This window comes from Delphinapterus leucas, chromosome 2 (genome assembly GCF_059928025.1).
Source record: "Delphinapterus leucas isolate spDelLeu-1000000601 "Yukka" chromosome 2, BTC_Dleu_Yukka2, whole genome shotgun sequence".
Classification (NCBI taxonomy): domain Eukaryota; kingdom Metazoa; phylum Chordata; class Mammalia; order Artiodactyla; family Monodontidae; genus Delphinapterus; species Delphinapterus leucas.
Window position 1 is genome coordinate 128,799,439 of NC_143130.1, and position 26,147 is coordinate 128,825,585.

General features: G+C 35.8%; 1 protein-coding gene and 1 pseudogene across 1 annotated transcript in view; both read right to left on the bottom strand.

The window, feature by feature from the left end:
• MDGA2 (MAM domain containing glycosylphosphatidylinositol anchor 2) overlaps nt 1–26,147 on the bottom strand; it is a 273,598-nt gene that overhangs the window by 215,506 nt on the left and 31,945 nt on the right. The window contains exon 2 of the mRNA XM_022570646.3: nt 21,071–21,400. Coding sequence (XP_022426354.2) covers nt 21,071–21,400 — 330 coding nt within the window. The remainder of the gene's footprint in view (nt 1–21,070; nt 21,401–26,147) is intronic.
• Nucleotides 1,518–7,033, bottom strand: LOC111173193 (adenosine 5'-monophosphoramidase HINT1 pseudogene; annotated as a pseudogene).

Consider the following 26,147-nt stretch of genomic DNA (forward strand, 5'->3'; position numbering starts at 1 on the left):
ATACCGTATGCTAACACATATATATGGAATCTAAGAAAAAAAAAATGTCATGAAGAACCTAGGGGTAAAACGAGAATAAAGACACAGACCTACTGGAGAATGGACTTGAGGATATGGGGAGGGGGAAGGGTAAGCTGTGACAAAGTGAGAGAGTGGCATGGACATATATACACTACAAAACGTAAAATAGATAGCTAGTGGGAAGCAGCCGCATAGCACAGGGAGATCAGCTTGGTGGTTTGTGACCACCTAGAGGGGTGGGATAGGGAGGGTGGGTGGGAGGGAGATGCAAGAGGGAAGAGATATGGGAACATATGTATATGTATATGTATAACTGATTCACTTTGTTATAAAGCAGAAACTAACACACCATTGTAAAGCAATTATACTCCAATAAAGATGTTAAAAAAAAAATACAGAAATCCTAGCGCCCATTCTATTCCTATGAAGTAATGAGGTTTGGACATTCCTCCATATACCTATCTCTCTCTTATGAAGATGACAAAATGTCATTGCTGTACATTTTCACAAAGGTCAGGGTCTTGCCATGAAAACTGGGAACCAATAAGTAAAAAGGAACTATCTGATCGTGTTAATTATGTGAATGCTTTCCTGTGGGTGAAGGAATTCTAAATTAAAAGGATAAGCTATAAATTATATATCAAAAGTGCAATGAAAGCACAGCAAAAGAAAGATGCTTTAAAGAAATCCACAATTTATTTTATTTTCTAGAGCAGGGGTCCCCAATCCCTGAGTCGTGGACCTGTACTGGTCCGTGGCCTATTGGGGAACCGGGCTGCACAGCAGGAGGTGAGCGGTGGGCGGGCCAGCGAAGCTTCATCTGCTGCCCCCCATCGCTCACATTACCGCCTGAACCATCTGGCCCCCTCCTCCACGCACCACGCCCAGTCTGTGGAGTAACTGTCTTCCACGAAACCTGTCCCTGGTGCCAAAAATGTTGGGGACCGCTATTCTAGAGCAACTGTTGCTCACAGTGATAAACTCTTCAGTGCCTAATGGCTAGAAAAATCAATTTACTTCTATAATAAAAAGGTCATTTGTCTCCTTGTAGAATCCATCTGACATTGTTTGGCCTTTTATACATGATCACTCTGAACAATGCCTGTGGTTTACAAATTCCCTAATTATATCACTGATTATGTACTACTGAATATGCCTTATCCTGTGGAAATAGACACTATCACCATTTTAATAAACATTTTGACATAAAATGAAGCTGGCTCTTTCATGCTTTGTCAAGAGCAAAGTGAAACAACCAGTGAACACAATGTTCCATCAACAGATTAGGACCACATGTTCTTTAGAGCAAATGAGGTTTAATTAACAGATCCATTAGCAGAGAACTGGTCAGTTAAAACATAGGAGAAGCATTTTCTTATAACACATGGACACTTTATTAACAAATATTCTACAAATGCATGATTGTATTTTATGATTCATTCTGCCAGTCTGTAGAAGTATAGAATGCTACAGTAAAAATATGGGTCTAATTTTAAAACCACAGAAAAACTCATATAACATCATTGATTGGAATGATATATAACTCATTCTAAGCTAATAAGTGTGTGAATAGAGTTTAGTACCATTTTATTAATATAGTTTTACATTCCATTTTATTCCTAAGCAAGGATATTTCTGTTTAAATGTCAACTAAATACATTTTGTTTACAAGTATTATTTATATAGTCTTGGTGAAAGGGGATTACTTATGTTTCATTTATAGTGAACTGTAATTCATACTAAGTGCATTTTAGAGTGCAGACATTTGAACTCCTTGTCATTTTATTATTTCTACTTCGTGTATTTAAATTACCAATATATTTCATACTGTGCATAGAACCTTTTTTTAAAGTGCAATGATATGCTTTTAATTTCACATCTTTTTTAATCTCATCATTATTATGGTAGAACATCCCTAAAATTTGGGAAATTCTGATGTATTTACCTGATTTATTTATGTACTCAGAGGAATATGGCGTCCTCAGTTCTTCCCTTCCCCTGCAAACTATTGTCTTGTCTCCTTATCTAAAGCTTTCAGTTTGAGCCTAGGCTGTCTCTTAGGCTGATTTTCACCCAACAGGACCACCCAAGGCTCCAATTCCTTAGTCAGAGAGGTAAGAAGGCAGACATGCCATGATTTGGGTTTTCTGAAATGGATTCACTCAACAAAAATATTTACATTTCTCAAAGTTTATCCCTGGAGTCTGAAATCTCATTATGTGTGCTTATTCCGTTGAGAAGCTGTGTGTTTTGTGTAAAGACCCTGGGTTTTGCAGTCAGAATTGAACTATGTTTAACACTTTGAAATGCTTCAGCATATGCTAATACTTTGCTTCTTAAACTGGGTGTGGATATATATGTATGTAAACTATTTAAGCTTTATGCTTACAATTCATGCTTTTTCTATGTTTTTGTTACGTTGCTGTAAAAGTTAACAAAAATACTTCACCATAGACAATGTGATCTGCACTTGCGTGCTGCAAGTTTTAACGTATAGACTAGGGTTACTTTAATATGTAATTCATGCCACTCAGGAGTACACAGCCCTAGATGTGGTTAGGCAGCATTTTAAAGACACAAACTCTGGGTCCACTCTTCTCAGGAAGCTAGAACAAGACAAGTATCATCATGTTGAGTTGCCCTAGAGAATTTTTAACCTAGCATAACGCTGAAAGTGGTCTCCTTTGTTGAAATGAATATTGCTCAATCTATGCACCTAGGTTAGAACAGGGTAAGGCCATGCCCCATTTTAGTGAGAGGAATATGAGATGAGCAAACGGGACCTGACATCCTAACACTCTTTGAAGCGGTGTTCTCAGAGTAAGGGAGAGTGTTGTGCCCCACTATCAACCCAACACATAGTCACAGGAACCAACTAGAATATTACCTGAATTCCTTTTAGAATGTTTTAATACCTGCCTACAGTGATCTTTTGATGCAAGGCTCTTGTCAAAGGCCATAACTGAATATCAGAATCACCTGCGATAGTAAAGGGACATACCCACTTAACGTAAGATGCTGCAAGCTTATACTGAATTTGGAATCTGAGATTGTAAACTTGAATCAGGTTATGGCTATAGGAAGTGAACAAGTACCTAAGCTTTGGGATCCCATTTTCCTCTCTATAAATGGAAGGCACTAGGTAATCTATAAATGTCCTCAGTATTTAAAAATGATGCCAATAACTGAGACATTTAGAAATCTTTTTAAAATGTTTTACAAAATAGGTATATGGGAACCTGCCCCAATAATCTTTTGTTTTTATTTAAAAATAAATATTCAGAATTCATAAATATCCTCAAATTGTGCCATCAAAATCCTAATTGTAATGATTTTCTAAATTTATTTAATCTCTTTGCTAAGCTCACTGATATCACACAATGAAGGATGAAAAATTAAGACTGTAAAAACTAATGATGTTCTTTTTATGTATTAAAATGAATTCATTTGTAAGCAGATTTTCAGGGGAAATTCCTTTGCACTAATGGTAGTTCTAACTTCTATTTTGGAGCTATTGTAAGAAATAGCTTTAAGACATTCCAAACTGTAAAATGAAACCTAGTCACTACAAACAAATTATATCACTATAATAATTGTTCCATCTAATGCCAGAAATCTAGGATTCTAGATCTTTTGCTATCACATAGACCAAAACGGTGATCAAACTGTTAGTCGATGGATCTAGTCTCTATGGCTACTTCTATTTATTTCTCTGTTCTTCAATTGATAATGGTAGCTTGGTAGTATCATCTAAAAATGACATAAAAATTCCAAGTGTTATCATAATCATATCAGCAGTGAATCTAATACCACTCCCCACATCTCTATCTTCTCCTCTAGTCAAGAGACACAGAGTCAGTCCTGGTATTGTAGCTTTAAATAATATACCTTGATTTACATCCATTCTCAACTATGAGTTTGATGGAGACATTTATTCTTCATCAGTTAATGAATATAATTTTCATAATTCTTTCTTTAACTTGTGTAAGTTATTGCTAGCTATTACAATATTAAGTGCAAATTATGGAACTAACTGTGTTCAGTCCTCTGGATTAGAAGAATCTCATTTAAAAGTCAAATAGTTTCTATGTCCCCATTGCTTGCATTTATAAGTGGATGAAGGGTATAGGAAACATAAATTGGGCATTCTTTCCTATTTCTCATTGACCTGCTCTTATCTCAATGTAATCTGGGAATTTCAAAAAGTGTTTAATTCTGCCAAGTGAAGGAAATCCTCAACACATGACACAGTAATTAGACAACAGCTAATTAACCACTGTTAAACTATGGCTTGTAAGGTAAAATCTTGGTTCTGATATTTGGGGAAGAAAGTGCTGGATATTTTAAGATGATAATTGGAGGAAAATCATAAATCCGATGTTATTTTCATAATTAGATAGATTCAGTTTTATGAGAAAATGCAATATAAAAACATGATTAATGTTTATTCAACTACTACAGAAAATAGAGAATTAATTTAATGCAGGCAATCTTTGCATTTATGCTCTCCCCAAAAATAAGCAGTAGAAATATTGATATAATTTATGCTTCTCAAAACAACTTATAACTTCCTGACAAGGCCAACTAAAAATGTTTCCAATATTCTTCTCACTTTTGTAAATGATCTAATTGAAAAGAGAATTAGTGTAATTGTTACTGTCTGTAAATCTCTTTCTCTCATTCTCTCTCTCTTATTTTCTCTCTCCTTCCCACCCACCTTCCCTCCTTCAATTTCCAATCTTTTCACTTGAAGAAATATAAGCGCTCACTTCCACTATCAAATTCCATGCATCAATATTAAAGTACTTGAAACAAATATAATCTTCACATGCTGATAAAAAGGTATTGAAGGCTCTAAAGATGCTGTAAATACAGGAAGTTTTCCACTGGATATTCCCCTCTTTCATTTGGTTTCCACTGACCACTTTTTTTCCATTTTCTTCATGGTTTCTGCTTTCTCCACCATGTCCTTGGACATTTGGTTTGTTTTTGCTTCATACTCTCTTCTTGGATAAGCTCATCCACTTCTAATTAAGGCAACTACCTGTGAAGTCCATGTTCTACTTCTGACCTTTCTCTCGATTATTAAACCCTACTTTTTTTGGGGGGGGGACCATACAACAATCTTTTATTATGTATGGGTTTTTAAAATTATTTCTGCAATCTCTCCATACACAGGCAAAAAAATAAAAGTACTGTTTAGCATATTGGAACTTGCAAACTTGATCACTGAATAGAGAAGGGAAAATTATCCCTACAACACGCTTTACCAGGAGGCCAATTCATCTGCCCACCTCCAAGAACATGGAGATGAACACGGTAGACAGACTGTCCCCAATCTGAACCTTCATTCACCACCATTTGATAACCCTTCTTCAGGCCTAGATCAGCAGCACATTTCTTGCCAACAATCATTAAATGTCCAAGAAGACTTTCACCATTATCTTCTGCTGCAGAAATCTGGGATATATGCTTCTTGGGTATCACCAGAAAATGTGTTGGTGCTTGAGGGGAAATGTCATGGAAAGCGAGACACTGGTCATCCACATAAATGATTCTGGCTGGAATTTCCTTGTGAATGATCTTCCCAAAAATCGTGTCATCACCAGGCCAGGAAGTCTGAGCCTTAGCCCAAACCCTACTTTCTAATTGGTCACCAGAAACTTGAGAATGTCTTACCAACCTTTCAAGTACACCTAATCCCAAACCAATCTGTCCTCTCAAACCTTTCCTTAAGTCCCTCATTCAGACTTAACATTCCTCAGAATGTGGCATTACCATATTCTGAACTGAAGTATAACATTTTGGAATCATAGAAGTGTAACATACTTTGGGAGGACTGGAAGAACTCATCTAAGCAAATGGCTTTCAACTACATGTTTTTCATACCGTATGCACATGTATGTGTTTGTGAACTTAAGTCAGAATCCCCTGTCCAAATTTAATTGTAGATAGAAGTTCTATATATAAAAGAGAGATATATTTTGTTCTATGTGAAATGGCAAGGGAAATAAAAAAGGGTAAAATTCTCATCTGGTTGCTTCCCTTCCCCGCACAGTTCAGTAGACCCTGAGAATAGTTTTAAAAAATCTCTAGTTGCGATTGGAACACCATTTAGAAATCAGTTACCCAGCTGATCCCTTTATTCTACAGACGGAAAGCTTTGGGGTCCAGCCAGACATAAGGTTGCAATGCTATTAAGTGGTAAATTTGGGCCTGGACCCAAGTCCAGGGCTCTGCACACACTAAGCTGCCTGATGTCAATCACGCACTCTCCCAATTGACTTGAGAGCATTGGTCACTGACTTAACTGCCCTTAACAGAGGTTGTGAGGGTCCCTCAGCACTTCATCTGATTCCTATCAACCTCTTCAGCTGAATAAATAGTCTCCCCCCGAACCTGACCACCACACACACACTCTAATGGGCAAACTCTTTTTTTCTTATATTCCTTTTTTTCCACTCTATATCCTCAAACTCTTTCTTAAAAGTATCCTAAAGCCGTGGTGGAGAGAAAAGGAACTAAGATGCAAAGAGGTTACCTGACTTCTCAGATGTAGTTTATGAGCGAGTCTCATGCTTCTTCTACCAGCTAGGCCTTCTGTATCTTTCCCTCTCTAACCTGACACATCCATAAAGTAATACATATCTCCATGGCCTTAATTTACTTCCTAATAAAAATTTTCTGCCTCCTCTCTCACATTATCACTAACGGACTCACTGAACACCTCCTCACAATGCAAAGGTAGTCTACAATGTTGGGAAAACAGAGGAAAAGTTTTCTTTGCCCAACTGATTGATTGCGAAGCTTCTGAAATGTCTTCTGAAACTCTCTTCTATTTCTCCACGGTCTTTCCTCTGTCTCTTTTTGGAACACTGCAGATTCACCCAATGAATAGGCCCTCCTGACACCAATCTGATTATGCTGCTACCTTGATAAAATTCCGTGGTCGTCCTTGACTGTGTGAAGGAGATCTAATTAATTCATTTCCTCCTAAGATCTAGTGCCAAATAATCCCCATTCTTAATCCAGCTCAGATGCCGCCTGCTCTATGGAACTCTTGCTGAATAGATTCAATAACTTCATCTTGTATGCTTCTATATCACTCTGATAGTTTATAAAGCAAATACTTGACTTTATCTGTTAATACAAATTTTCAAGTGTATGGGATATAAAATCCATGAACTAGACCCTATACATTTTTATTTCTTCCTATAGTCCCTTTCCTATAGTGGTTGTTTAATAAATATTTTGGGAGGTTGAATGTGCACTACGTTTCATGAGTTAATCCCAGAATTGTGGAAGACAGCTCTACCTAACTTCTCTTTACCATATTGGAACACTTGGCATTATTCCGACTTGAATCGTCAGTTAACCCTTGCCTCTCAAATTTAAATTTTCAACCGCAGTCTTCCTCCGCTAAGAACAGATTATTTAAGGCTGAGGGCTTGTGAAATAAAGGTCAGATATACCAAATGGAAGGAAAAAATTACCAGTGACGTAAGCTGTAAATACTGTGTTCATCTCTTGTGGTAGGTTTCCTTTTTTTTTTTTTTTTTTTTGCGGTACGCAGGCCTCTCAGTGCTATGGCCTCTCCCGTTGCGGAGCACAGGCTCTGGACGCGCAGGCCCAGCGGCCACGGCCCACGGGCCCAGCCGCTCCGCGGCACGTGGGATCCTCCCGGACCGAGGCACGAACCCACGTCCCCTGCATCGGCAGGCGGACTCAACCACTGCGCCACCAGGGAAGCCCGGTTTCCTATTTTTATTAAGAAAACCTTAGACGTTTTAGGAAGTCTCTGTAAACTGCTCTCATTTGATTTAACATACCTCTATTTTGTGTAATTTTAGCAATTTCACTCCAAGGTCATTTAGCATATTCTAATGGGCATTTGGTAAGCCTTCTGGAGGTATCTTTATTCTGAAAATATTCAACCATGGATTTTTGACTGTTTGAATGATTGATATCAATAGGACACTAGACTTTAGCTTCAAACAGTCTTCATCAATGCTACCTGAGGCTAACTGATAAAAACAATAATAATACAAACAATAATATCTGATGTGGACAACTGACATTTTCTCAAACTTAATTTAGTGTGAGTATAACCATTTTTAGAAAACTCTGCTACTTTTCGTTCATAATATATATTTTTTGGCTTTTCATTTGTTCCTTTTTTTTTTTTGAATTTTTGAATTTTATTTTTTTATACAGCACGTTCTAATTAGTGATCAGTTTTATACACATCAGTGTATACATGTCAATCCCAATCGCCCAATTCATCACACCACCACCCCTCACCACCCCGCGGCTTCCCCCCCTTGGTGTCCATATGTTTGTTCTCTACATCTGTGTCTCAATTTCTGCCCTGCAAACCGGTTCATCTGTACTATTTTTCTAGGTTCCACATATATGCATTAATACACAATATTTGTTTTTCTTTTTCTGACTTACTTCACTCTGTATGACAGGCTACAGATCCATCCCCCTCTCAACAAATGACCCAATTTCGTTCCTTTTTATGGCTCAGTAATATTCCATTGTATATATGTACCACATCTTCTTTGTCCATTCGTCTGTCGATGGGCATTTAGGTTGCTTCCATGACCTGGCTGTTGTAAAGAGTGCTGCAATGAACATTGGGGTGCATGTGTCTTTTTGAATTGTGGTTTTCTCTGGGTATATGCCCAGTAGTGAGACTGCTGGATCATATGGTAATTCTATTTTTAGTTTTAAGGAACCTCCATACTGTTCTCCAAAGTGGCTGTATCAGTTTACATTCACACCAACAGTGCAAGAGGGTTCCCTTTCCTCCACACCCTCTCCAGCATTTGCTGTTTGCAGATTTTCTGATGAAGCCCATTCTAACTGGTGTGAGGTGATACCTCATTGTAGTTTTGATTTACATTTCTCTAATAATTAGTGATGTTGAGCAGCTTTTCATGTGCTTCTTGGCCATCTGTATGTCTTCTTTGGAGAAATGTCTATTTAGGTCTTCTGCCCAGTTTTGGATTGGGTTGTTTGTTTTTTTGATATTGAGCTGCATGAGCTGCTTGTAAATTTTGGAGATTAAATCTTTGTCACTTGCTTCATTTGCAAATATTTTCTCCCATCCTGAGGGTTGTCTTTTGGTCTTATTTATGGTTTCCTTTGCTGTGTAAAAGCTTTTAAGTTTCATTAGGTCCCATTTGTTTATTTTTGTTTTTATTTCCATTACTCTATGAGGTGGATCGAAAAAGATCTTGCTGTGATTTATGTCAAAGAGTGTTCTGCCTATGTTTTCCTCTAAGAGTTTTATAGTGTCCGGTCTTACATTTAGGTCTCTAATCCATTTTGAGTTTATTTTTGTGTATGGCGTTAGGAAGTGTTCTAATTTCATTCTTTTACATGTAGCTGTCCAGTTTTCCCAGCAACACTTGTTGAAGAGACTGTCTTTCCCCATTGTATACCCTTGCCTCCTTGGTCATACATTAGTTGACCATATGTGTGTGGGTTTACCTCTGGGCTTTCTATCTCGTTCCATTGATCTAGGTTTCTGTTTTTGTGCCAGTACCATATTGTCTTGATTACTGCAGCTTTGTAGTATAGTCTGAAGTCAGGGAGTCTGATTCCTCCAGCTCTGTTTTTTTCCCTCAAGACTGGTTTGGCTATTCGGGGTCTTTTGTGTCGCCATACAAATTTTAAGATTTTTTGTTCTAGTTCTGTAAAAAATGCCATTGGTAATTTGATAGGGATTGCACTGAATCTGTAGATTGCTTTGGGTAGTACAGTCATTTTCACAATATTGATTTCAAATCCAAGAACATGGTATATCTCTCCATCTATTTGTATCATCTTTAATTTCTTTCATCGGTGTCTTATAGTTTTTTGCATACAGGTCTTTTGTCTCCCTTGGAAGGTTTATCCCTAGGTATTTTACTCTTTTTGTTGCTATGGTAAATGGAAGTGTTTCCTTAATTTCTCTTTCAGATTTTTCATCATTAGTGTATAGGAATGCAAGAGATTTCTGTGCATTAATTTTGTATCCTTCTACTTCACCAAATTTACTGATTAGCTCTAGTAGTTTTCTGGTGGCATCTTTAGGATCTCTATGTATAGTATCATGTCATCTGCAAACAGTGACAGTTTTACTTCTTTTCCAATTTGTGCTCCTTTTATTTCTTTTTCTTCTCTGATTGCCGTGGCTAGGACTTCCAAAACTATGTTGAATAACAGCGGTGAGAGTGGACATCCTTGTCTTGTTCCAGATCTTAGAGGAAATGCTTTCCATTTTTCACCATTGAGAATGATGTTTGCTGTGGGTTTGTTGTATATGGCCTTTATTATGTTGAGGTAGGTTCCCTCTATGCCCACTTTCTGGAGAGTTTTTAACATAAATGGGTGCTGAATTTTGTCAAAAGCTTTTTCTGCATCTATTGAGATGATCATATGGTTTTTATTCTTCAATTTGTTAATATGGTGTATCACATTGATTGATTTGCATATACTGAAGAATCCTTGCATCCCTGGGATAAATCCCACTTGATCATGGTGTATGATCCTTTTAATATGTTGTTGAATTACGTTTGCTAGTATTTTGTTGAAGATTTTTGCATCTATATTCATCAGTGATATTGGTCTGTAATTTTCTTTTTTTGTAGTATCTTTGTCTCGTTTTGGTATCAGGGTGATGGTGGCCTCATAGAATGAGTTTTGGAGTGTTCCTTCGTCCGCAATTTTTTTTTTTTTTTTTTGGTACGCGGGCCTCTCACTGTTGTGGCCTCTCCCGTTGCAGAGCACAGGCTCCAGATGCACAGGCTCAGCGGCCATGGCTCATGGGCCTAGCCACTCCGCGGCATGTGGGATCTTCCTGGAACAGGACACGAACCCGTGTCCCCTGCATCGGCAGGCGGACTCTCAACCACTGTGCCACCAGGGAAGCCCCCTCTGCAATTTTTTGGAAGAGTTTGAGAAAGATGGGTGTTAGCTCTTCTCTAAATGTTTGATAGGATTCACCTGTGAAGACATCTGGTCCTGGACTTTTGTTTGTTGGAAGATTTTTTTTTTTTTTTTTTTTTTTGCGGTACGTGGGCCTCTCACTGCTGTGGCCTCTCCTGCCGTGGAGCACAGGCTCTGGTCGCGCAGGCCCAGCGGCCATGACTCACGGGCCCAGCTGCTCCACGGCACGTGGGATCCTCCCGGACCGGGACACGAACCCATGCCCCCCACATCGGCAGTTGGACTCTCAACCACTGTGCCACCAGGGAAGACCTGTTGGAAGATTTTTAAGCACAGTTTCAATTTCATTACTTGTGATTGGTCTGTTCATATTTTCTATTTCTTCCTGGTTCAGTCTTGGAAGGTTACACCTTTCTAAGAATTTGTCCATGTCTTCCAGGTTGTCCATTTTTGGCATAGAGTTGCTGGTAGTAGTTTATTAGGATGCTTTGTATTTCTGCTATGTCTGTTGTAACTTCTTTTTTCATTTCTAATTTTATTGATTTGAGTCCTCTCCCTCTTTTTCTTGATGAGACTTGCTAATGGTTTATCGATTTTGTTTATCTTCTCAAAGAACCAGCTTTTAGTTTTATTAATCTCTGCTACTGTTTTCTTTGTTTCTATTTCATTTATTTCTGCCCTGAACTTTATGATTTCTTTCCTTCTGCTGACTTTGGGTTTTGTTTGTTCTTGTTTCTCTAGTTCCTTCAGGGTAGAGTGTTTATTTGAGATTTTTCTTGTTTCTTGAGGTAGGCTTGTATAGCTATAAAGTTCCCTCTTAGAATTGCTTTTGCTGCATCCCATAGGTTTTGGATTGTCATGTTTGCATTGTCATTTGTTTCTAGGTATATTTTGATTTCCTCTTTGATTTCTTCAGTGATCTCTTGGTCATTTAGTTACGTAGTGTTTAGCCTCCATGTGTTTGTGATCTTTATGTTTTTTCCCCTGTAATTCACTTCTAATCTCATAGCATTGTGTTCAGAAAAGATGCTTGATATGATTTCAATTTTCTTAAATTTATTGAGGCTTGATTTGTGAGCCAAGATGTGATCTATCCTGGAGAATGTTCTGTGCGCACTTGAGAAGAAAGTGTAATCTGCTCTTTTTGGATGGAATGTCCTATAAATATCAATGAAATCTATCTGGTCTATTGTGTCATTTAAAGCTTGTGTTTCCTTATTTATTTTCATTTTGGATGATCTGTCCGTTGGTGTAAGTGAGGTGTTAAAGTCCCCCACTATTATTGTGTTACTGTCAATTTCCTCTTTTACAGCTGTTAGCAGTTGCCTTATGTATTGAGGTACTCCTATGTTGCGTGCATATATATTTATAATTGTTATGTCTTCTTCTTGGATTGATCCCTTGTTCATTATGTAGTGTCCTTCCTTGTCTCTTGTAACATTCTTTAAAGTCTATTTTATCTGATATGAGTATAGCTACTCCAGCTTTCTTTTGATTTCCATTTGAATGGAATATATATTTCCATCCCCTCATTTTCAGTGTGTGTGTGTCCCTAGGTCTGAAGTGGGTCTCTTGTAGACAGCATATATATGGGTCTTGTTTTTGTATCCATTCAGCAAGCCTGTGTCTTTTGGTTGGAGCATTTAATCCATTCACGTTTAAGGTAATTATCGATATGTATGTCCCTATGACCATTTTCTTATTCGTTTTGGGTTTGTTTTTGCAGGTCCTTTTCTTCTCTTGTGTTTCCCACTTAGAGAAGTTCCTTGAGCATTTGTTGTAGAGCTGGTTTGGTGGTGCTGATTCTCTTAGCTTTTGCCTGTTTGTAAAGCTTTTGATTTCTCCATCGAATCTGAATGAGATCCTTGCCGGGTAGAGTAATCTTGGTTGTATGTTCTTCCTTTTCATCACTTTAAGTATATCATGCCACTCCCTTCTGGCTTGTAGAGTTTCTGCTGAGAAATCAGCTGTTAACCTTATGGGAGTTCCCTTGTATGTTATTTGTCATTTTTCCCTTGCTGCTTTCAATACTTTTTCTTTGTCTTTAATTTTTGCCAATTTGATTACTATGTGTCTTGGCATGTTTCTCCTTGGGTTTATCCTGTATGGGACTTGCTGTGCTTCCTGGACTTGGGTGGCTATTTCCTTTCCCATGTCAGGGAAGTTTTTGACTATAATCTCTGCAAATATTTTCTCTGGTCCTTTCTCTCTCTCTTCTCCTTCTGGCGCTCCTATAATGCAAATGTTGTTGTGTTTAATGTTGTCCCAGAGGTCTTGTAGGCTGTCTTCATTTCTTTTCATTTTTTTTCTTTATTCTGTTCTGCAGCAGTGAATTCCACCATTCTGTCTTCCAGGTCACTTATCCGTTCTTCTGCCTCAGTTATTCTGCTATTGGTTCCTTCTAGTGTAGTTTTCATTTCAGTTATTGTATTGTTCATCTCTGTTTGTTTGTTCTTTAATTCTTCTAGGTCTTTGTTAAACATTTCTTTCATCTTCTCGATCTTTGACTCCATTCTTTTTCCGAGGTCCTGGATCATCTTCACTATCATTATTCTGAATTCTTTTTCTGGAAGGTTGCCTATCTGCACTTCATTTCGATTTTTTTCTAGGGTTTTATCTTGTTACTCATCTGGTACATAGCCCTCTGCCTTTTCATCTGGTCTACCTTTCTGTGAATGTGGTTTTTGTTCCACAGGCTGCAGGACTGTAGTTCTTCTTGCTTCTGCTGTCTGCCTTCCTTCTTTCATTATTTTCAATATATAATCTGAATAAAAACTGTAAAAAAAAATGGTTCTGAAGAACCTGGGGCAGGACACGAATAAAGACGCTGATGTAGAGAATGGACTTGAGGACATGGGGGGTGGGAAGGGTAAGCTGGGATGAAGTGGGAGAGTGTCACAGACATATATACACTACCAAATGTAAAATATATAGCTAGTGGGAAGCAGCCACATAGCACAGAGAGATCAGCTTGGTGCTTTGTGACCACCTAGAGGGGTGGGATAGGGAAGGTGGGAGGGAGACATAAGAGGGAGGAGTTACGGGGATATATGTATATGTATAGCTGATTCACTTTGTTATAAAGCAGAAACTAACACACCACTGTAAAGCAATTATACTCCAATAAAGGTGTTAAAAAAAACAACTGTATTACTCAGTTTCCAGACAAGCCCCCTAACCACTCCCAAGACTTCCAGATTGTTGTGTTTGCATGTCTCCTATATAGAAAACCTGCATCAGCCACAGAACAATGTTAAGGCTAACATAAATGAGCAGAAGAAACAATTCCAAATTATTAAATAAATTTTTATAAACATTTAATATAATGAGTAAAACCTATTTTCTAATAGGCAATGTTAAGCATAAAATATTCTTCTTGGTAAATTCTATATACCTAAATATGAATTTTATAACTACGCCTGCCATGTAGGCTGACATTAATACCATCCTTTACTGAAAAAGCACAAATAAATGGAATTCGGTATCTCTACAAGCATGCTGTAAGCCCAATATTTCCTGAGGAATGTTCTGTATACATGGTCAATAAAAACAATATTATGCAGTTCCTTTTTTCTCTGATAAGTTCATTAAACACAATAGCAATTTAAGGGTCTAAGAGCCACAGTAAAGATATCAGCTAGCCACGTTTAGTTCCAGTTCCAATGCTATATAGGTGAAGAGGCATTTTCAATGCCTAGGAAAAGAAAGTGGGAAAGGCTGCAGAAGAGATAATTCTATTTTTTTTAGTGGGATAGTTTCCCTACTGACACGCTGATTAAAACACTATTCTTTCTGGCCCTTATCAGGGACAGTTATAATACCCCTTCCAATAAACACAAGAGTCAACTGAGAGAGAGGAATTTTCAACACCTAAAGAGTAAATTCAATCTGTATGAAATTAGTCCTGCCTAAGGCCAGTGTGAAAGTCAGCCATCCATTCTGAAATAAGGAAACTGTCTCCATATCCAGGAAGACTCTAAAGTTTGGCGTAAATCTCACTGTTTTAAAATTGTGGTTTTTTTCATTGTTTCCTCAGCCATTCAAAATTTAAATATATGTATATAGAAACAGATAAAAAAATAGGTGAAAGAGTTCACAAACAGAATAGAGACAGTAGCAGAAAATCTTATATGCTAGGGATGAGATGAGCAATTGCAAAGTAATCTCAGGAATCCTTGCAGCATAATTCTAGAACATGGGCACCCTAGCAGAGAACAATATGTTTAACAAGGAGCCCAGTAAAATATAGTTGACCCTAAAACCACATGGGTTTGAACTGTGTGGATTTTCAATAAACATGTACTATAGCATTACATGATCCCGGGCTGGTTGAATATGAGGATGTGGAACCTCGAATATGGAGAGCCTGACTATAGTATACTCGAATTTTTCACAGCTCAGGTGTCAGTGCCCCTAACCCCCACACTGTCCAAGGGTCAACTGTATACACATAAATGAGAAATAAGGAATAACTGAGATTTTTGCCTCAACTATTAGAAAATATATTGATGTTTGTACAAACAAATAAGTTATACATGGATTTAACTTAATTTCCTAGTAAGTTCACAGAGTTCAGCTTTGTTATGATTTTATTTCTTAATTAACAGGGTTTCAGAAGTCTAGGTTAGAGGTTAGCACACTATGGCCTATGGGAAAATATGGTCCACCACTTGTTTTTGTAAATAAAGTTTCACTGGAACAAAGCGGTACCCATTCATTTTATTGTCTGTGGCAGCTTTCCTACTATATTAGCAGAGCAGAACAGTTGCAACAGAAACCATATAGCCTGAAAAACTAAAATATTTACTATCAGACTCTTTACAGAAAAAAATTGCTGACCTCTGTTCTCCATCATTAATTTGGATGTGATGGTTGAACCTCACAATTTTGGAGTCAAGAAAGAAAATGAATTTTTCTTTGTCCAGTAACTCAGGAACCAATTACATAACTTTTGACTACATGGAAGCTTCCTCTGAAGCTTCATTGTCAGTTCTTACATGTGTTAGTCTTACTTATGACTTCCTCTTACATAAAACAACCTGTCACCCACTATAGTCATTCTATCAGTTCTGATCAGCAAAATTTCATGAGTTTCTACTCCTCCTTAACTTGAAAAGGGCAAAGAAGCAAATCCAATTAAGAAGACAATCATTTGTCTTTTGCTCTCATGCTCATCAACTATTCTTATTAGTTGTGTACCATAGTCCTCTATTATCAAGAACTTTTATTTCACAGGTGTGAATACTTGTACAGACAATTAACTATCATAATTATAGTAACTAGCCAGGTAGTCAGCAGCAAAGATAAAATTTCCAACTAATTTTCTCAATTTGTTACCTTCTCTGTGTACCTATGCTTATGTTGCTGCCTCTGGTTTAATCCTCTAAATCTTGCTCCATTTTCTGCTATATAAAATGTCCCTGTACTCAAACAGGGGAGAAAAAAAAAATCATCAAATTTGTATTGAGTCTTCTGCTATATGTGCCTACCAGATGTCTCACCATGGAATTCCACAGATCACCAGGCTCGCTGTTTATATTTTCTAGGCATGATGCAGATGCTTCAGAGTTTACTATAAACCTACGAGTTTTCAGGTCATGCAAAGGAATACATGCAAGCTGAAGAGCACCAAAGGACTTTATGCATAACAATACTGGAGGAAGCAATGGGATATTTTTCAGCAACCCTCTGAAAATTAAAAATCTACTGTAACAATTATACTTATGTAACCGAATAAGAAACAGGAAACAATATTTTAAGGGTTGATTTTAACTGTTGCCAAAATTTTAGGCTAAAATTTACATGCATTTTCCAGCAAGTATGTGAACGATTTTCATTTTACAAGATTAACTGCAACAATTAATATTTCAGTATATTTAATTTTTTAATTGAGAACTTTACAATTACTACAATGTAAGTTACCTGCAGTCTAGCCACATAAAATATAGCTTCATTAAGGATAATAATAAAATTGAAATAAACCAATACAACTTGCTTGTCTTAATATCAGTTAATATTAATTCTACAGTAAAAAGCAAGAATCCCATAATATTTCTGGGACTTTCTTCATCCTGTATATTTTGCCAAATGTTTTCTCCCTTCACTGTCACTGTCATAATGCTCCTTCTAGCAAGATTTAACTTAAATATTGTTTTTCTGTGGAATTTTCCTGTGCTCACATTGACAAAAACATTCACGAGTCCTACAGAAGTCTGATAAAACTTTAAGTACAGCATCCATTCCACTATATATCGTGCCTTATTTTTAAATGATCTGACAACTAAGTAATTTGACAACTTAGATTGTAAGCTCCCTAAGGGCAAGGCCCACTGCCTGTCACCATGAGACATACAGCCAGATACAGAGCAGTAACACAGTAAAAGAACCTGCAAGGGACATGATTTTAACTTGACAGAACAACAAATACTCACAATAAAACAGTTTGCATGTTTGCAGAACCAGGAGGAAAAAAAATGTTTCTAATGTTGAATTAATGTGAAAAGAAGACATAATCTACTATCACATATATCATAGTTTTTATTATTCAGTCAGATGTATGAGGAAAACTCCAAAATGCATGTAGCCTCTCTCTTCAAAGTTTTTTTTTTAAATCAAATCACTGCCTTTTAAAAATATGAATAATTCTGTAAACTAGGATTTACTTTCCTGAGATATTTTATATTTCAATTTTAAAGTCCTCAAAAACATATCTAGAGATGCAGTTCTGTCATTTAAAGAAACAGTTTTCAAACTGTTAGGCAGAAGTGCCTTATGGTACCTCATTCTCATCTTAGTAAGTTTCATATATGTCTCTTAAAACACAGTAACAACTAAGATTCAATGTAAGATTTTGTATGAAAAACAAAAGGCTCAGATTTTTTTTTAAGTTTAAAATGTCATCCTAAAATTGCTTACATTTAACATAATCACAATGCTTAACACATAAGAAAACCACTGACCACTTGGTCAATTCTAAATTCCCTAAAATAGTACTAACTAGCAAAACCCAAAATGTAAAAGGGCCCCACATATATTTACTTATGTCTTAACAGTAGTTTCCTTCTTTTTGACTTTGCTGAATTTGTGGGAATTTCCTCTGAATCCTATATGGTTCATAGAATTAATATAGTTTAAGATTTTCCTCCATGCTATAGCTTGTTCAAACTCTATCCCCAGTAATATCTCTATATTTCAGATTAAAGCACTGCTTTAAGTGTAGTCTTCTACTCTGTGGGGATAAAAATAATTTTTATTGATACCAACTGAATCACACAATCTCTGATCTACAGATCTTTATATTGCACTCTGGTATTCAACTCTACTGTAAGCAAAATGAAACATCAAACCCAGTTTCAGCATGAAAATAGAATATGTAACCACATTCGTGACTTATCCTTTGGGTTAAACACCATCTTCTGCAGACCCCTCTATCAAAATACAATCCCGTGTACAGGCCAGTCCTGCAAGCATGTCACCTGTGCAGCCATGCTTAAAAGGGTCCCACACTTGGTTTAATGCTCTGATATTGCCATCATGGAATCCTTATCAAGTTCTGAACTAGGGACACATTCTTAAAAATTTTCAATGTATGCCACAAATTATGGAGCCAGTCCTGCCCCTGAGAGTGATAACATATTAAATAATAGTATAAATTGGTCTATGAATGATTTTCTTAAAGTCTGCAGGGAATTACAAGATCAAGAAGAGAGACACCAAATGTCTACCTTGCAGAGGTAATAATAGGAGGAGGAAAGAAACCTAAAAGGAAAGCTACATGCACAAATTAGCTCATTTTTTTTTGATTTAATTATAATTTATTGAGTATCTTCTAAGTGCCATGTATTGTTCCAGATGCTGATATTACAACAATGAACAATACAGAGGAAGTCCCAGCCTTCATGGAGCTTCCACTCTAGGGAGGAGACAGACCACAACCAGGTCTGTCTGTGGTGGATAGGGAACAAAAAAGGGAGTGTTTTGGATTTAATGTATCTCCTTCATCTCGAGCACTGTCACCTTTGGTAACCAGACAAATAATAATGGTTAAAAAACCTTAATTATTACAACTAAACTTTTATTAATAAGAGGCATTTCTTGAGGATTTTCTGCTTTTCTGATCATCTTTTGGAATTTTCCTTTTAAGATTTTTGGAAATTTCATGAATCAATGCTGGTCATTTACAACACAGTTTCAAATAGGTAACTAACTAGTGTATATAAAAATGAATGTTAGGACTCATTTTGTGAATAATTATATAATGCTCCTTTCTCCTCTCCATTCTCTGCTCCCTCTTTTGTCTAAGTTTAATGGTATATGAACTGCACTCCCATCAGACAAGTCTGTTTAGATAGGAGCACTGATTCTTTACATATAAGTTTTTGTCATCGGTTTCAAAAACGAAACAAGCAAACAAAACCAGGCAAACAACCAAACAAAGCAATGGTCATAATTCAGTGTAGACCATCTGGAAAATTGTCTCTCATAAATAAGGAAAAATGATCATGGATTTTACAAAATTGTTCTTACTCTTATGGGAAACATCATATATGGGTGTCCCTAGCATGTTGATGGAGGCATTCAATGGACATCTGTTGATTGAATAAATACATAAATGAATGATGACTGACTGAGCATATCAACAGCTTTCCTTAGATATCCTCAAATGAGTCCATCTAGGGATAGCACTAATTTTTAACACAAGTTAGATAAAAAATAGTTATTGTGGTTTTGTTTGTTTGTTACCTAGAAAAGGACATATTTCCAAACACAAGTACCTTTCATCACCCTAGAATGGAATATCCTTTAGAAATAATGCAGAACGGTGAAAAGTAAGCACATTTGGTCAGCCTGAGGTATGGACCATATCCCTTAAGGAGTAAAATCAATCCAGCATGCATTGCAATTTGGAATCATGAAAAGACACAAAATCTCAGGTCAATCTGTTAACATACAAGAGTCAAAATACTGCCTGACTGGAAAGGAGAAGCCAACCATTTAAATTCCCTCAAAGCTCTGTGATGACTTAGATGGGTGGGATGGGGGTGGGAGGGAAGTCCAAGAGGGAGGGGATATATGTATACATAGAGCTGATTCACTTCATTGTACAGCAGAAACTAACACAACATTGTAAAGCAAATATACTCCAATTAAAAAAAGCAAACAAACAGAGTATGTCTGCTATCTACATTTGTGCTCTATGTTTTCAACACACGTTATTCACCCTAGGATTATATAAAAATCCTAAATTAAAATTCAATCTAGTAACAAGCTGGCAAAACAAATAAAGCAACGTTGGAGTTCTCCAGATGCATACTGATTGCAGTTCATAGAATCACAGGGCTTTAAAACATCCTAAGAATTAAGTTAATATGTCCTCCCATACCAAAATTACCCTGTAATTTTCCTTATCCATAGACATTCATTTAATTGAGAGAAAATTGATAACATATTTTTGGTTTTAACCTTAATAGAAGAAATTTCACTCCAATCTATTTTTATATTTAGCCATTCTCATTGTGAAGAGATTCTATCGTAAGGTTCTTGAAAGAGTCACATCTGATTACAATTTTAACATGTTTATCATTGGTTTTTGTTGGTGGAAAATACATTTCTTATATTCCTTATATTTGAATACTCAAATTATCTCTCGGTATTTTCTTCTTTGGACTAAATACCTTCTGCTTGCTTCACAATTCTGAAAATTGTCCTAATTCTTTAGCCATTTGGTGTTTAACATTATTAATTAACATAATTTTAGGTTTTACAGAGAGTTCCTAGTTAATAATTTAAAAACTGGTACCATTTAACCCAGGAGCCTATACCTATCATAGACAACACTATTAACTTTATTTGCACTATTTCTGTAAAACCTCATGTAAATCTAAATCAAATCTAAGTCTAAATCAAAACCTAATGTAATTCTAAATCTAATCAAAATCAAAGTCTCTTAATATGATATTTATTGGGCATTCGGAATGTTAGGACTTTGGTTTCAGGAAGCTTTTTGAAAATTAGAATGTTCTTAGCTTGGCTGAAGACTATTTTGTTTTACATAAAAAAAGAAAATTATTCTCAATGTGAACATCTTTTGAATCATAAATATGCTTCTTACCTGTGCTGCTGGATATATTAACATCAATACTGATATCAGATATTCCTCCTCCCTTCAGAGATGCTACACATGTGTATGTCCCAAAATCCGTGAATTTTAAATCAATGATGTCCAAGTTTGTCGTTCCCGGGGAGACATCTGGATCAGTCTGCGTAATAACCATCCGTTCAGAACTTCTTAATGGACGACCATTTTTAAACCAACTAAATGTTAACTCCTCAGAAGGAACAGCTTCTACTTGGCAAGATATTTTCACCTCACGCCCAATCTGGATGTTGTCATCTTTGTGATAAGGATCTGGTGTGATCCAAAATCGTCCTTTTTTTAATGCTAAAACATAAAAATTTCGTAAGTTATTAGTGTTACTTTCATAATGTTAGGGATGCATTCACTCTAGGTAGTCATCTCTGGGCTGAAATAAAGTAAAACAAAATAAAGTAAAATGTACATATGTTTCTTCAGTTTACAAGTAGTGTGCATATTAATAAACCTCATTTAGGTAATTTAGAAATAATCTAAAGACCTAAGTCACTTAGACACTCTAAAACTGATTTTTATAAATTGGTTAATATTTTCCAATAATATAAAAAATGCTTTAAATCTATATATGATACTTAAACATTGTTGCCATTGAATTTTGAACAAATGATAAAACATGTTTATATAAAGTCATTAGGTATTAGAGTTAAAAATAATTATATGGATCCTTAAGTCCAATTCCTTACCCATGTCATACTTTAATTATGGCACAATTTCCCAAATAACTCAAATATTGCACAAATTTCATATTAAAGAAAATTCTTCTAAGATTGTATCTACATGCTGACCAAAACTAGTTTGGTAAAAATTCAGTCAGTTCATATTCATGAGGTATTTTCAATAGTAGTGAAATAACCTGAATTGAAAGAAATACTTTTTTCAAAAAATTTGCTTTGATGGCTCTATTCCACCATTCATAGATGTCTCCAGTAGAAACTGTTTGCTGGCTATTTCATGCAGATGGCCAAAAGAACCTCTTGGCAGATGGCTTGGAAAACATGCTGTGTTTGTATCCTAAGTCTAAGGTCAGTGATGTTCTCACAACCTGTGTCAGTAATGATAACTACCAGAAACTGCTGGGGGAGCATCTATTGGCTTCTTAAGGGCTCCAGTTCTGAACTCTGAATGATACCATGTACTCAATTTGGAATAGAGTTTGTTCCTTTTTGTGGCAGTTATACTCATATACCCATCTTTCTCTTTTCCAACATCCTACTCATGCCCCTCTCCTTTAACATCACCATCCCTATATGATGAAACATAGCATATGCAGTGAAACATAATTACCATTCGCTTTTACAATTAAACCTAAATATATGATGACACTGGCAAAAGTGACGTGAACTTAGAAGACCTGAAGATATTGGAGGCCTTCTAACTGCATTCTGGGTAAAATTTCCTCAATTTAACTTGATTTTCCTCAGTCCAATGAAGGCCAGGAAATACCATGGAAATCTGTAGAACTATTTAAGAATGCACTAGAGATTAATACATTTTTAAATCTTAAAAAAATTATTTTAATTTTCTTTACTTTTCAGTCTCAAATATTTTCATCTGCTTTCTTGTTTGCATCTTAATAAGGAGAGAGAAATGAGTATCAAAAGCAACATTTATATCATTCTTTTTATTCAAGAAATATTTATAGGGCTCCTGTTCAGGACTAGGCACTAGGCAAGGACCTTATAACATGAGATGAACAAAACAGACATAAACTTGACCCTCATGTATGGCAAATTGTGTACTCATAACTTATAGTCCAGTTTATCTACCCAATGTATATGACACCTATGTCTAAAAAAAGATATGAAATGTTTTATAAGTTTGAAGAATTCTGAATCTCAGAGGAGAATCCTCCAAAATATTGTTTAGAAAATGCACAAAGCTTCAGTCTTAATGAAAATACCGAAAGACAAATATTTAAATCACATTCTTATATTGTTGTTTGTTACATCTTCCAAATGCAACTTATGAAACTTATTTATTCCCAACCATAACTTTATCCGTATATGACTTTAGGATGAAATCAGGAGAAATTATGGCATTCTATTATGTACAGTTATATATTTATATTTTAATAGGGTGCTGAAATATATGACTTTATATCTAGAAAAGGAAATGTGCTGAAAATGTCCATATCTGGCTACTATATTTAGTATAATATACTGTGCACATATAATTCAAATGCAATTAAATTTCTGTAGCACATAGCAAATTATAAGATCATAGAATGTCCTTTACTTTTTTTTTAACAGACCTAAAAAAACAGTATGTCAAGGAACATTTACTTTTGTTAGCATTCATAACATTTAAATGAAAGTTTCCTTTCATTTGGTAAGTATTTTCCTTATCCTGTTTCTATAGAGAAATAATAAAGCTAAAAAAAGTTAAACAGACGATTCATACTTCTCAAAGATAAAAATTTTGTATATATATGTGTAATAGTTTCATATGGGGGTACATTTAGGATAAATTCCACTCCTAAGTTTTATGTTGGTTGCCATATACAAATATGACAAAAAACTCTGATGTTTCAGTGATTAAAATTTATTGGCTAGGCAGCTTTTGTTTTCTAGCTTTGTTTTCTGTACAGTGACATATTAAAGTGATACTGATGTTGAGAGAACTGCAAATTTATCAGACAAATTAGATTTAAACTACTAAACAATTCAAAAGCCACTGATAAAAAAACAAGAGATCAATATCTATGTTACATATCATGGACTGTTTTATTCATGAGAAATAACTTTTAAAATCCAAAGTAAAAATATTTTAAATATTATAAATCTAATAATCAATTCAGAAATAAAATTAAATATGATATGTAACTATATTTTTGATAGAAAGCAATATAAGCAAGTGGGCTTTTAAGAACGAACTCATTGCCACAAATATTTGTTGATCTCAGTATCAGACAATTCTATGATTTGGCCAAAGTCAATCATATTAGTCTTTCAAATGACATATTCTGAAAAGGAAAAGAGGGACATGTCAGTCTGGCAAGTGAGCTAAAGATAGGGAATATCAGAATAAGTAGCATGGATCAATTGGAGAGCCATCTCTTTGAGTTTGTTTTATGTTACTCCATAACAAAATATCTGGTTTTGCATACTGAACAGAAATGTTCTAAGGAAAAAAAAAAGTGTGTGTGTGTGTGTGTGTGTGTGTGTGTGTGTGTGTAGCCATCTGACAGTTAAATTTACTTAATTTTCTAATTTATTTTGGCTGCTCAGAAAACTAAGAGCATAGCCCTGCTAACTAGGCACAGGTGCATTAAGAACTTGAAAGCCAATTCTAGTTTTTCATTTTTATGTGGTCCGATATGGGCAATCTAATTTTTATGGGTCAAGTGCATCATTTATAAAAATAGGAGGTGATTGTATTATGCTCCCTCTGAGACCCATTGTGAGAAATAGCTTATTAACAATAGTGTAGCGGTTTGAAAATATGAAGTGTTTAATATAGTTAATCAACGGGGAAGCAGGTTTCTTCGTTTATAATTAAACACTCTTTTCAGTGAACAATTTATCGTAGTTCATGCAATGTTAAAATCATTTCCTCCTACCAGTTGATTTCAAATACTTAAAATCAATCTGCGATTAGTACCAGAGTATAACAGGGGTCCAACAGGCATAACAAGACTCTTATAGAACTAAAGAAATTCTATGGAAAAAGAGAGGAGAAATCCCTTTCCCCAAATGCAATTTCTTAGCCTGAATATAGAAAATCCTGTAACACCAGCCTGAGATAACATTAGATTTAGCTTAATGTATCATAAATTGTGATGGATGAACCTCAAAAGGTACTTGTTTAGTCTGGCAATGCATGTAAAGAACTGGCATCAAGCTGAGCCTCTGTTCTGGATAATCAGCTTAGGAACACTGCAATATAACCCATAGCCTCCTTTCATAATATTGTGAGAACTGAATGCAATTGGCTCACATTCACTTTTGAGAGGTTACTTGCCAGGACATTCTAACTGCACTCACTAAAGTCCCTCTACTTTGAGATTTACAAAGGTGTTCTGCGAATAGAATGAAACTGGTGTATAAATGTAAGGCCACTGCAAAGACCTGGGTAGGGCTTGCTACGGACCTTTCCCTAGAGAGAAAAGTGGATTTTTGCCTATGAATGACTAAAGTTCTAAGGCATAGTTCAATTATTTAAAATTAGATTACTTCTTGAGTTTATCCTCGAGCTAAAGACCACTGGCTTTGGAGAAGTCTAGGCTCATGGCTTCCAGGAATACAATATGCAGATAAAGACAAAGAGGAGGCTGTGAGATTGTGTCTTTCCTATAGCTATAGATTTAAAATGATAAAATGCACTGATTGTCAGATGTTCCATGAATTATACAACACATAATAGTCTGTATTAAAATAAAATTTGTAGATGGAACAAAAATAACATTAAATTAAATGACATTTTTTAAATGTTTTAAATTTTAATGACAAAGCATCTCTTTGGAGAGAAGAAATATCAGGTGTCAGCTTCTGAAACTCTGTTAAGAATGTGTTTCAGAAGGATGATGAGACACAAACTGACCACTGACCACCATTCCAAGTAGATAAATTAGTTAAAAATCTCCAAATATATCACTTCTTACAATCTCGGTAGGATTCTGGTCAACATGAAACACTGGCAAAATGTTGCTAAGAAGAATGAATCTAGAAATAATTAATAGTGTAATCAGAAAAATAAAAATTGATTTTCTATTCATGTATTCTCTGTTAAAGACAATAAAAATATCTGAGTGAAAGAAGTATTTGGTAGTCGTACTGGACGCCAACTGAATAAAGAGCTGGAAATATATTACATCAGCAAAGCAACCTGAGATAGTAAATGATAGTATATAGATATAACCTGTCCTATTATAATTAGATGCTTACCTTTCTCCTCAAGGGGACTGTGAATACCTGAGGAGTGGGCCCATGCCTTACTCTCTTTTTTGTCCCTAATCCTGAACCTGGTTCCTTGTTATAGTTGGTATTCAATGGTTTTCTTTAAAATCAATTAAACTTGACAAAGCATTAACTTTACA